The sequence below is a fragment of the Eleginops maclovinus genome, chromosome 20, assembly GCF_036324505.1.
Source record: "Eleginops maclovinus isolate JMC-PN-2008 ecotype Puerto Natales chromosome 20, JC_Emac_rtc_rv5, whole genome shotgun sequence".
Classification (NCBI taxonomy): domain Eukaryota; kingdom Metazoa; phylum Chordata; class Actinopteri; order Perciformes; family Eleginopidae; genus Eleginops; species Eleginops maclovinus.
Genome location: NC_086368.1, coordinates 19,239,168 through 19,253,182, shown reverse-complemented (window position 1 = coordinate 19,253,182; position 14,015 = coordinate 19,239,168). Strand labels below are relative to the sequence as shown.

General features: G+C 38.5%; 1 protein-coding gene across 1 annotated transcript in view; it reads right to left on the bottom strand.

Annotated features, from left to right (window-relative positions):
- The window catches only part of vgll4b (vestigial-like family member 4b), a 35,488-nt gene extending 22,458 nt beyond the window's left edge, over positions 1 to 13,030 (bottom strand). The window contains exons 1-2 of the mRNA XM_063910657.1: positions 12,877 to 13,030; positions 11,321 to 11,394 (exon numbers count right to left, since the gene is read on the bottom strand). Of these exons, the coding sequence (XP_063766727.1) occupies positions 11,321 to 11,384 (64 nt within the window). The 5' untranslated portion in view covers positions 11,385 to 11,394; positions 12,877 to 13,030. The remainder of the gene's footprint in view (positions 1 to 11,320; positions 11,395 to 12,876) is intronic.
- Between the last annotated feature and the right edge of the window lie 985 nt (positions 13,031 to 14,015).

Genomic DNA, 14,015 nt, shown 5'->3' with positions numbered 1-14,015 from the left:
TTAAGAGACCTTTTATTGTAGGGTCATTTATTCTTTATATGTTTTATCAGTCAAAAAGGAACATACCAAATCAATTTCATCTTAATAAACCTTAATAAATGTCTTAACCTGAGAGCCAATCATTTCTCAGGAGTGAGCAAACTAGAACCCTTTTATTCCGAATTAACAACAAAGGGCATGCTAATTGAAATAAGAATACTACATTGAAAATAAAACACCAAGCAATTTTAACATTATAAATGTAAGTAAAATCGAAACATATTAAAACATACTTGTTCTATATGTCACTTATAATTAATTGGCTTTTACTTTTGTAAACCTTTATACATCAAGAAGCTTAGTCTTGCTGCTGTGCGTTTCCCTATTTGCTTAACTGTACTAATTTGTTCTGCAATTATCACTAACACTTGACATCAGATGTACTTAAAAAGGAAACGGTCTCTAACACAGTGTCTTTGTTCTGGCCTGACATGTTGTAAGGAGATTAATGGTTACACAAGAAGTTGGTGAAATTCCACCTCCAAGTTGTTACACATGCTGTGGTAATAACCTTTCTCCTCACTGTTTCCCTAACTTGTTTTCATCATGATTCAGAAGTGAAGAGCTCACAGTGGGGCTGATGACCTATACTGAAGTCTGCTATAGGAAAAGGCAAGCTGTGGCATCACTGCTATTAGAAATATTTTGAGTATACACAAAATTGAATTCAAATTTTGTGGAAAAGGATCGCTGCTGTACTAAAAACCTGACAAATCAACTCAAATGAGACTCTGGGAGCAGATGCCTCTGCGGATTTGGGAAGTCATTCTTCTTTCTTTAGTTCTGACTCTGGGGACTGAATGGTTCATAATTTAGCAGTAGATCGGAAGAAAATCTGTGTTGTATTTTATTGCTCAGAGTGTTTAAACGTGTTGGTATCTGTTTCTGAGTTGTTGTTCAGACTTGAAGGACTGATGACATGAATTCTCCCAGTATGAAACTTGTTATACTGATCATTGCAACACCACATGAATACAGCACAAATACAATGGAGTTTAAACAGAAATTCAGATATACTTTAGTAGTTTTCACGTAATTCTGAAAAATCCATCCAAAAACATTACCTTCTTGATAAATCAAACAACAAAATAAGCTATTCACTGTGCTTAAAAACAAGTTATTCACTGTGCTTAAAAATAAGTTATTCACTGTCCTTAAAAACAAGTTATTCACTGTGCTTAAAAATAAGTTATTCACTGTCCTTAAAAACAAGTTATTCACTGTGCTTAAAAATAAGTTATTCTTGGAGTTGTAAATCAGGTTTGATCTCTACTCTAAAGTACTTCATTTACTATAATGAAATGAAAAGAGAATCTTTCAATGCCCCCACTCATTCATCCATCTTTCATCTACAGCGGAGTATTCCTGCCTTCCTGTCATTATCCCCCTTACTTCCTGCCTGTCTATTTATTCATCTAATCTATCATGCCAAGGCGCTACCACACCTACTTAATCTCCTGCAGTGTTGTGTGTCTCTCTGAACAGGTCTGGGCTTCTCCAGGGAGTGGGTGTGTCTGTATAACAACACCGCACAGGCCAGGTGGTGAATCATCCTAATGCTTTATTAACACGCTCCAATGTTGTGACACAAACATTGACATAATAAAACACCTGAGGAAGATGGTAGAGTTTAAAAAGGACTATCTCACCTTCTTTCAGTTACATCCAGTGTTACTTAACAACTTAACTAGTCAAGTTGGCCAAAAACGTTTATTACAAACAGGGTCAAAGAAGAAACACTTTCACACTGTTGCGTATCAAAGGTCAAATCTTGCACTACTTCATGGCCCCGTCTGCTGAAATACTTCCACACCATTACAGGCTTTGTTTACATGATGACATAATGCATTGTAAACATTTATCCCCTCTAAATGTGTTACCTCTACAAACAAGGACAGACCTGTATTACAAGATATGGTACTTTAGGTTGCCGTACCATGATCTTTAACTGTCTATTTTGAACCGTCTAAAAGTCAAACTTCCAATAAAATGTGTACTGATTGATGATTGTACCTTAAATGTTTTGCCTCTCAAAAAGACTGGCACTACTTCTTAATGCAGCTTCGCGAAAGTGCTCTTATATATTGATGGACATGTTTGGAGTCACATTTGTGAGAACGTAGCGTAAGACAATTAGGCCTACTGTATACCTTTATGTGACACAGTTCTTGAATGGTGATACCATTACAAAGAGCTCCTGAGTGATTGGATAAAAAAGATCCACAACAAAGACTCCCAGAAGAGGAAATATCAGGTTGCTACACCGAAACAATGACAACATGTATTGTGTGGAAGTAAAGCTATTCGTCATTTCCCATCTTTGTGTATAATGTTTACACAAGTGCAATGTTAAGATAACCAGAGAGCCCCTTATACTTACTGGATAGGATTTACGTTTTGGCTTATCTGTATTCTTTCGTACATATATTTTGTTTGTTTTCAATTTACATTATTATTAATATTTCACATAACCATTTTAAAGTCTGAACATTTAAAAAAAACAAAGATAATTGTTCTAAGAGTGTGTGTTTTTATGCTATTATATCGTATTTATATTATCTCGACAACAATATGTGTTACCGCAATTGTTTCAGACTGATTAGTATGTGACCTGACAATACTTGATTGATGTCATAATATCTAAGTGTTAAAATTAAAGCTGTGATTGGTGTACAGCAGCATTCAGTCCCACAGTTTGTCAGCTGTAATGTGGACCACATGGCAAAGTGTTGTCCCGCTGCTAAGACATCTAAGTCATCCATGTCCTACTCTCCCTTATGGTCCATCTGTCTGTAGACAAAACTGTCTCACTCTTCCAAAACTGATCTGTAGTCTGTCCGCTTTATTTCTGATCTCTCTTATGCTAATCCATCAATTTAACAAAGCACATCTCTCCAAAAACATCATCAGGCATTGCCGTCTTTGTTAAATATCCCTGTTTATTCACTTTTTTTCTCCAAAGTGCTCTTCCTCTTTCCACCTCCCTTTCCCAACCATCTTGCCTGCAACATTTTGTTTACAACCCAACCAAAACAAACATGAGGCAGACAGTGGCGGCGCTCTCACACTCGGGAGATTCAGGGTCAGATATTTGCTGTGTGTTATTACAAGTATGCAACGGCCCGGAACGCTACTTAGATCTGAATGGGTGATACAAATCCTTTTCTGAACTGCAAGCTGACACCCAGATGGAGGGCTGCAAATAACACACTTTTTGAATATGAATATTTTCTTGATTTATTGTTTGGTATATGAAATGTCAACAAATAGACAAAAATCCCAGTTTCTTTGGGTTAAACTTTTAAATAACTGCCGTTTCTGCATATTTTCGCTATAATGTGATGTTACCATCATATGGTAAAAGGTGTAAAGATATATTGTGCACAGCAGGGATTCCTGTTTTCAACAAAACATTACACACAATGAAACAATCCCACAACCAGTCAATGTCTGTTTTGTTGCTAATTAAATGAAGAATCAAGCCTTTCAAATATAGCACCAAATAGATCTTATTTCATAATGAAAAGTGATCCATGTTTTTAAAGGCCAATGACAACATTCTTGCTGTGCTACTGATTAGCTGGTAACAAACTGACCCCATGGGGGGCTTGTCATTTATTGGCCAAGAGAGCTCCTACGTAGGACAGCGGGCTCTGTGCCATTCCCACTCATGTTCTGCTGTGCCTGGATTACAGCCTCGGCATGCTCAGATGTCGTCAACACAACCTTATCACTGGATGCCAATAATACAAATACTACACATACTTTTGTGAGAGGACTATGTTGACATAGACCATGCTCACTTCATGTCCTTTTAAAAATACTTTATGTTCTCGGAAGAAAAAAATGAATACTCTAAATCTCTTTTATACTGCATGCTTTGGTTTACTTTTTAATACCTGCCCATATGGGAGAAATATACCTTTGATACATTAATCAAATCAACCGGCTTGACAAATCACAAAGAAAACTCATTATGCAAGAATAGTTTTTTTAGCATTGTAAAAAAGGTGAACTTTTCTTTGTGAGAGACTTGCAATCCTGTTTCATTTCATTCTCAGTAACTATGGCAAATGCTATCAAAAAGAGAGGAATGTAAAGTATGTGTGGTCAGCTCAACTCTGAGGAAAAGGTTCTCGCTAAGACAGCAGAGCTGGTATGGGACCAGCAAGCGTGGCATTTACTGAGAGCAAATGAGTTCTTTGACATTTAAGAGACAATATTAAACAAGTAGCCAGAGGTACCTTAAATACAAGAAATTATTGCTAAGAGATGAGGAGCACCAATAGAAATCTGAGCCGATGACAGTTTGACGCTGCTTAGGAAGTTTGATGTAAATTTGGGAGAGAGACTCAAACATGAATGTATTCCTTGGCATGTTTAGAGTGGTAGATGACTCTTTATAGCACATTGTTCTAGACCAAAAGACCAGATATCCACCTCAATGCCTAACAGTGATACTTAATTTCAGGCAAAAAGCATCAGCTGGGGGAACAATGTGCACTACAGGAGACATTCTGCACCCTCTTCAGGCCAATAAAGGAGTTTGCAGAGACATAAGGAGGCATAAAAGGCAAGGAAAATGGTCTTATTACACAGAAAAACAGCTAAATCTAGCTTTGCTTTAGTCACAGTGCAAAAGAAAAAGCTTGACAAACAAGGGTTGATTGTATTTAACCTTGTGATTGCAAATGTGACCCTTTGACACTTGACCTTTGACCTTTTGACCATGGTGGCCCCTTGCTCCTTCAATTCTTAATGGCCGCCCACTGAACCACGACGCTGACAAAGCAGACAATGACGTTAGTGGCGTGTGTGTGTGTGTGTGTGTGTGTGTGTGTGTGTGTGTGTGTGTGTGTGTGTGTGTGTGTGTGTGTGTGTGTGTGTGTGTGTGTGTAGTGCTCAACAGACCTGTCAGTTAAGCTGCAGAGGGAAGTGTATGGAGAGGCACAGAGAGGTGAATGTTGGAGGAGGGTAAGACAACGTGAGATAGACTGATGTTAAGGGAGGTAACTGGGAAGGCGTCACTTTCCACAAACATCTTTTTATTCAGCTTGAATAAGAGGCACTAAACTGCATTACAGTTACATTTTGTATAAAAACTGGAAACAAATATAGTCTGGCTTTATGCAAAAGTAACAAAATCCACCTCCCAGCATCTCCAAAGCTCACTAATTCAAAAAAGTAAATAAAATACAAATGTAATGGCAGTGTGTCTTCGGCCAGTGAAGTGACTTCTTGGTGTCTTGCCATTAGTGTGATGTTGCCAGGCAACCAGCAGAATCATGCTGGCTGTAGTCTTGCTAAGCTAACAGGCTCCAGCTTCATATTGAACAGAAGTGAGATTGTTAACAATCGTCATCCAAAGATGTCAAACTGTTGCTTTAATGCCTGAACGCAACAGCCCAGGATGATGCAAAGGCAAAAAATGTCTAAAATATTTACTGATAATAAGATGAAATGCTAATTACATTGTGTAACAACATGGAACAGTCAGAAGTCCACAAAATGAGCGGATTGACCAATATTCTACCGCTCAAGTTCAGGAAAAGCAGCTGCTGAATTTTATATGTTCTAACAAACATCACATTATGATACTGTTATAACTGGCAACAAGTCAAATCTCCCCTCCCCACCAGAAGAAATTAAAGATAAACTGTCTTCATAAAGTGTAGGTGTTTTGTCATCTCTAAACATCACAGTGCTAAGAGAATTACAGTGCAACCATTGAAAGTGCCTCAGACATGGGCAAGGTTCCTGCAGATATATCTCACATGTATGATTATGTGGTGACACAAAAAGATAAAGCAAGTGTGAGAGAACAAGTGCAGGAGTGTAACAATGAGGTCAGCGTTAAACTGGGACAAGTGTAACCCTGCACATCGTTTGCACATCACTTTGACCTATGCATCGATGACATAGTTAAAGCAAAAAACGTTGCTGATAATCAACCTGTCTATACTGCAGACTACTTGAGCCCCTCCAGGAGATAACTCAAACACTGTCAACAGTTAATGACATCATACCTCATTTATCAATACAACGGCAACAGGCTCTGACTGGGGAGCTGATAGGAAAATGAGCAATACAACACGGTGGCGTGAGCAATGGAGTGGGTAATCTTGCATGCATACACCTTCATTTTCATCTTTTATGGCATATCCTTACAAAAGTGAGACCACACACACAAAAACTACAACACGTATAACCACACTAAATGTCAGTGTGCTCTACAATGTTCCTAATTATTTTTGATTCATGATAAAAGTAAAAACCCTGATCTGCAGTCCAGCTGTGCCATGGGACTAACCTTACAGATGCAGAAGGACGTGCTGCTGACATTTCAATTCAATATGTTTTATTATCTGTTTGTCGGTAAGTGTCAGATGCAAAAAAAATATTACATTTATTAATAACAAGAGGGAGCTGTAGTGCATCTTCAGCCAGCGCCAGTGCCATCAAAAAGGCTTGTTTCTTTACTGCTACAGAAAGATAAAAAAGTAAAGTCCTTTTATAATTTTGTGTGGAGGGACAGATCTGACAAGACTAACGAGACTTACACTACTTACACAAGACAAGTGATATTATGTCTGAATGGGTCATTTTGCTTTAAATGTGTGTATACTATTTAAAGCTGCTAATGTCTTTAAGTAATAAGAGCACCGTAGGTGCTAAGTCTTACAGAAAGGGACTGACGTGATACTAGATTGGACTTAAAAGTTAAAGACTTGACATGTCCAAGCAATGAAATGACATGAGACGTACTTCCTGTAGGACATGGACCAAGATTAAGTACAAATTCAACATATTGTCAAATATGGCTGTTTAATGTGTTGCCAAGACTAAGATGAGAAGATCAATATTACAATCATATATGTACGTTATTGAGCTATAGCTAAAGGATAGTTAGCTTAGCACAAAGGCATAAAGACTGGAAGCAGGGGTAAACAGCAAGCCTCTATCTGTCGAAGGTTATCAAATCTGCCTACCAGCATCCCTCGAGCTGACAAACAAATTATTAGATTTATTTATACAAAAACTTTCTCAAAGTTGAAGTTTTGGTGCATTAACTCAGAAAAAAAATCCAATTATTCCTACAATAACATTGTTAAACCGATGGCTATACAGACACATTATATAAATCTGCAATACTATACAAAAAGGGATATTGGCGGTTTTAATAGCTTCAAAGCTCACTTTGTTTTTGTTATTTCTAGATTGGTAACTAAAACCACACCATATGTTAAAGTTTAAGCCCTCTTAACTTCAAAACACCTTAACAAGCCCTGCAGGGAAGATGATGAGTTACAGAGATGGAGGTGTTCTGCTCACCAGCTGTGTGCTTATGCCATTATGTGTAGTTCCTTAACACCTGTGTTATGTTACACTAAAAGCACTGGGAAATATCTGTCTGAAACGTGGACTGGCTGGAGGGCAAACCCACTCCTTGAAGGAAAAGCTCCAAACACACCCCAAAAACCCAACCCATCACTCCCACATGCATGAGTCCTCGGTCAAATTACCTACCACTAACAATATTGCTTGCCTCCAGCAAGGTTTTTGACAAAATGCCATGATGCAAGCTCTCCAATTACATTTTCAGTGTTAATCTGACTATACACTACTGAGCATCAACAAGCTCTGACTAGTTTCTACTGCTGCCTCACACCACCCTTAAATACTAAAGTTCTGATTAACCAAGCTTGCAACAATCCATATCCTTACACAACTTACAGTGAGGATATCCATGACTATCAATGCAATTACTTTTGCAGATATGTGGCCGAAAAACTGAAAAGAAAGTTGACCTAGTGATGAATATTTAAAATTTAAAATAAATTCAGAGGAACATCCCAAAAAATAGGTATAATACTCTGGCAACTATCAATCTCTGCATATACAGTATTATTAGTCAAATCATTGTTGAGATAACACAGTTCTGGGCCAAAGTGGTGGACCGATCAACAGACCAAAATGACCAACCTTGATGGCAATTTTGAACTAAGCGATGACATCCAGTACTAGATATGTAAAATGGATATTGACAAAATAGGAAAAACCATTGAAAAATCACACAACCAATACAGCCTACAATGAATACATTTTTTTTGGCTCAGGATGTGCCATCTTTGTCAAATTGATGTTGAATCAGGCTTGTTTTAATGTTTTGCAGATTTACTGTGGGGTGTTGTTGTATCACAAAGTAATTACTGTAAGGTGTTCCTATTATTTTTGTTTAATATATGCATTACATTAACAACTTAAAGTGTTATTCAGCACAAGATTGTGACAGAATATTGTAAAAGGCTCTGTTTTAATGGACTGCTTCCCTCCAACAAGAGCAAGGAAAAGACTGGGGGGTTAAACAAACCATGGAAACTGTAACAATCGGGGGATTCTGTAAAGTGTGTGTGTTTGTTTTCTCCAAACAAACAGGCAGGGTTTTAGAGAACAGCATGTGTGTCTCTGCATGTGCAGAAATAGAGCAGAGGGGACTTTACGCATCTTAGCCAACCTTCTTCTCTTGGCACCAGTAACTCTTTTACTGTAGTTCCTGTCAGAAACAAAAGGTTTATATTCCATCTCCAGTCAGGCCCCAACCACCGGACCCGTTTGGAAAGACTGGCTTTGATCACATATCCAAGACCGAACAATCCGAGTTACAGTGAGTAATCTGATTGGTGATGTCTCCAGATATATATTCAAAAGAAATTACTCAAAAACTGCTATATAAAAAATAATACTGAGCTGCAAACAAAGATACAATGGCTGCTAAGCTTGGCCTGCAGTGCAACCCAGACTGTTTGAAAACTTGATCTCAAATACAGGTTTGCTTCCAGGAAGGGTGGAGTACACTGCAAGATCTTCCAAATATCCACCAAAATTGCTATGGAGGGGTGACGGCAAGTATTAAGCATTTTCCGCATTCACCATTAAATATACGGCAGGGACTACTTCACTGCTTTTTTAGTTTGTGTGTAATTACTGTGTATTCAAGGTCAGGACAATTTGACTTAAGACCTGTGATTACTGTTGTTCACAGACCTCCGACTGGAAGCTCACAGACAGCAGTCTATGTGTGTGTGTGTGTGTGTGTGTGTGTGTGTGTGTGTGTGTGTGTGTGTGTGTGTGTGTGTGTGTGTGTGTGTGTGTGTGTGTGTGTGTGTGTGTGTGTGTGTGTAAAACAGCATTTGTATGAAGTGGAGGTCATTTCAACTTCTATATTCATATATAAAAGAAAAAATGAGTACATTGAAAAATGTGTTAGATTCCTCCCATGTTGACTGATGACTGATACTGTAAATTGATATAGTCTTTGTAGGAGAATATTAAACATTGAATACAAATATTAGAACAAATATTTCATTACCTGAAAATCATGCACATGAAGTACCAGCTCATCCCAGCCCTGATTCTTGTCTATCACTTTAAAAGCAACAACGTATTCCTTGTGAACTTGTCACAAGTATTGTGTGCATCAGGATGTTAAAAAAACGGAAGGTTGTCAAAAGTAGAAACTCTAATAAACACGGACGGAGATCTTATTCAAGATAAGCACTCATACTCATATATAATCCAGGCTGAGGCCAACATTTTATTTTGATATAGGCCTAGTACTGTAGTATTTTTCCACTTTAAAGCCAAGCTGAGCAACATTGGCGGATCAATCCATTATTCATGAACTGTTATTCAATTTCCCTCAACACCAAATTTGTGTAATTTTCTGAGAAATTTATTTCCAATTTATAGTGATGAGTTATCTGCAGTAGTGCGTTAAAAACAGTTATTCTCAATGTTTTCATTTCAAGCTCCAAATGTTTTTGACTGCTGGCCCTGACAAGACCCACTTGGTCTTCCTGAGTCTGTTATGAAGGCAGGCCCAAGCCTCTCCCTGTTCTTGCTCTGGTATAAAGGGCTGCACAGGCAACTCAGACGCTTCTCATAATGCAAACAGGTAGGCAGAGGTGATTGACTTAACTGCCTGTTGGCCTGGTTGCTAGTTTGGCAGACTAGCAAGTTGGTTAGTAGGTTAGCTGGCTCACCCATTTGTCCCGCACTATTGTGGAAACAGGTCGAGTGCATTGTCCTTGGACAAAGAGGCCATGCACAACCCACAACAAAAAGTGACATCAGTGCAGAGGAAAAAACAATAACACTGCAGGGGAGCGAGGGAGCAGGGGAGGAGGGGAGGAGAGATCTCATGCCATTCCACTCAAAAGTGCAAGGAAACTGATATTCAGCTCATTTAAACTGAAGCATTATGGGAACAAAACGATGACATGGGAGACGTTACAGCTGGAGCCCTTTCTTAATTTTCACAGTCTACCACAAGTAATTATCAAACACGTTGCTCTTTATATACAGTGAACATCGCAAGGTAATCAATTATCACGCAACTCCAAAAAGAAAGATAACTTTAAATAAGGAACTTAAAGAAATGGATAAAATGCACAGCTGTTAATATGAATGTACATTTACCTTGTTAGAGTACAGTAAATCTGAGTTTACTTTAAATCTTAAATCCTACTTTCTGTTGCTTGCATAGCTTCAATACCATCATCAACAAATTCACTTAAAATAAAACACAAATGTACTGCTTGTCAATTGTGAGAAATAAAGTCATGCACAGCCAGATAGCAGCACTAAGCTATGGCACACAATCTGCTAAACTATTAAAGAGAATACTATAGATAAGGAGAACTAAACATTCAACTTTCAACAGTGCGTATCTATTATCTTTGGCATCGACTAAATGTTAAGTGATAAGGAATTTGTTTTCCAGCAAGTCCACAGACATGATTAGGAGAGAAGAAATAAAAAGCCAGAAGAAGACAGAGACAGGAGGTCTTGGAAAAAATAAAAGAGAAGATGGAGAGGGATCAACAAGACAGCGCCACAGACACAATGTAAGAGACACAGAGTTGGAGACAGATAATGAAACAGAGATCCACCCAACCCTGATTCCAGTGAAAGCAGGTTAACACAAGCAAGGGCTCCGCTGAGTTAAAGCAGTGGTAATGGCAGTTGAGGGCGGTTGGTCTTATTTGCCTGTGTATCTGCAACTGCAAGCTTGCACAACACAAAGACGCCTATTGTCTAATGTCAGAAAACAGAGCCGAGGCTTATGGGTGAACATAATGTTGAACTTTATCAATAGGCAACTCTAATCTCACAAATCATTTGTCCACAGGGCACCTTTTACACAGTGAAATGCAAAGAGTTGGAGTAAAACTGCAGACAAACAAACATAAGAGGAAGTGATAACACTGATAAAACTTACTTTCCTCTTCATTGGCATGAACAAATGATGCTGCTCTTGACAGAACATCCAGTGGTGTCTCCATGCTTGGATGCCTGTGGGACAGAGTGGAAGGTACTGTCAACCTGTCTGGCTTGCATCTATTAAACAAGTTTATATAGAGGCCAGTTTATTAAGAGCTCAACAGGTTTGTCACTAAACTCACATACAAGTGTCAATCCTAAGAAGCTGTAACACTGAAACACATTTAGAAACCAGAATCAAATCAATATCTGAGTCTTGGTACAGACTTTTTTTTTATCCCTAAGAAAACATTTAATGACTGTAGGGAACCAATCAATGCTTAATGTCAAAAGTCTAAGTAGAAGTCTTCCCTGATTTGATGTGATTTGCACAAATTAGATGATACTATTTGAAACTGTTCCTTTCACAAGATGAAAGGAACTAGCTATTTTCTCCTTGATTAATCTTTTAGTCTAGACATTTTGGCTTTTAAAAATGGACTTTCACAATTATCAACACAGCTGCGTATTAGTATTCTGTTGAACAACCGATAGTGTAATAAACGAATCAATTTGGATACTTATTACACCTTGGCAAGTATTATTTAAGTGTAGCCTACTTATACTTACGGTAAGTTTGAAGGAAGGACATGTACTGTTATTGTAGTATTTAAAAGTTGTGGTAATGCTCCTTTTAAAAGGGTATGGATACTAGTTTCATTGTTACTGAATAGTTTGTTTTACTAATTGTGACCTTCCTGAGAAAGTCAGACACTGTCCTCCAAATTGTTTGAGCACTTTTGGGGATTTGTTGTCCTTCAGTGCTGAGCCTTCAGTTTAGCTGTGCTACGAGAGGCATTTGTGGAGAAAACGCTTCAGCGCGCTTCTCTTCCCTCTTTCTGCATTCCTGAGATACCTTTCCCTCATTTCTCCAGGAAAACAGCGTTTTGAGAATGATAGCAATACGCACCTACTCTTGCAAATTCAGACTTAACTGCATAAACTTCAGGTGTGTTGTCCTGAATCTTCGTCACAATACGGCACAGTCTACTTGGTGCGCGCGAAGAAGCGAGACAAACTTTTTATAGGACCATGACTCGGGCAAAAATGAAAGCGATTGTTATTATTAGCAGCAAGTGCGTCCACTTTTATTCCCACCCGTGCTGTAGGCTATATATATATATCAGCCTGACCTTTGCAATCTATCTACGTAAAATAAAGAAACCTATCGCTAGTTGATTTAGTGATTAGTCTGACTCCTGTCCACAACAACCACAGTAGGCTAACACAGGGACACATCACCCTGATCCCTGGAGAAAAGCATGTGGTTTCCTGACATGAGAAAGTAAGGGAACCCGCAGATCAGCTCCACATCGTGAATGAAATTTCAACCTTTGTAAAACGAGGCAGATTTTATCACAGCCATGTGTTTACAACGCTGCCTCCATACACATGCTGACGAGTTCACTAAAATAAACAGACTGAATTCGTAGCTTTGGACTCAAGAAAAAGAGCGCACTATCATCCTACAAACCCGAAACAAGTCAGTCAGACTTCATGTTAAACAGCACATACCTCCTTCAACTGCCACTTTGGTATCGTCCAGTATGATAGTATCCACACGGGGAAATAAAAACAAGATGTATATTCCAACGAAACACAAAACAAAAAGCGGCGGTTACACGGGGCAGCAGTACGAGGAGAGACAATAGTAGCAGAGCTGTCGGGAAAAACTTGGTTGTAGGCTAAACGAGGAAGAGGAGGAGGTGGTGGAGAAGGGCGGAGGAGGAGGGAGGAGGAGGGAGCAGGGCAGGAATGCCTGGAATGATGGAATTCAGTTCCTAGCAGGTGGTGAAAGTAACGTGCGCTGATTGGTGGAGAACTGCAGAGATGATATCAGCATGTATTATGTTAATGACGCATTGCATCACGTCCTCTGAAGGTTAGGCTGCTGTCACTGTTTACCTCTCAGGAGACTGAGCTGGTGAAACTTTCAGCAGGTGATTAAGGAGAGCTCCCTCCCTTAACAGCTACTTTATAAGTAACTGATGTAGGCTATATAAGCCAGACGGTTAACCATCAACCTCTCACTTTATTGTTATAATCTTCCTTAGTTGTAATTCTTAAACTGCATAGTTCAATGATTGTGTCAATGTTAACATTTACCCAACACATATATTTAGCCCCATACTTAGCTTTAATAATGAATAACACTTGTAGATGTATGCTACAGTCATTTACTGGTGCTACTAAAAATGATAACACTTATATCTGCTTACAACTATGGCTTCTTTCATATTCTAGAGTGGTCATAATAGAGGTCGAATTAACCCATTCAATGTTTTAGTGGATTATGAATCATGCATCATTTTATTTTATGGTATGTTTTAAGTTTTAGATTTTTTTATCCTGTAAATTGGTTTAATCAACACCAAGTGTGGGTGTTGCGTTATAATGGTAAATGTGATAACTGTGATTTTTTTCAAATAAACATTGACAGAGAAACATTGTTAATTGCATGAACGTTTACCTGAATTGTGCCATTTCTGATCAACCAACTGGTCCAGTACACAGGGATTCATTATGAAATGCAATAGACTAGCAGTGAAAAGAGGACACAATCATTGGAGGGAATGTGAGTCTACCTTAAGATGACTCATGTGTCCGTAACTCAAGTCGTTGTGAAGAATGACTCATGAGCTAGTGTCAAACAA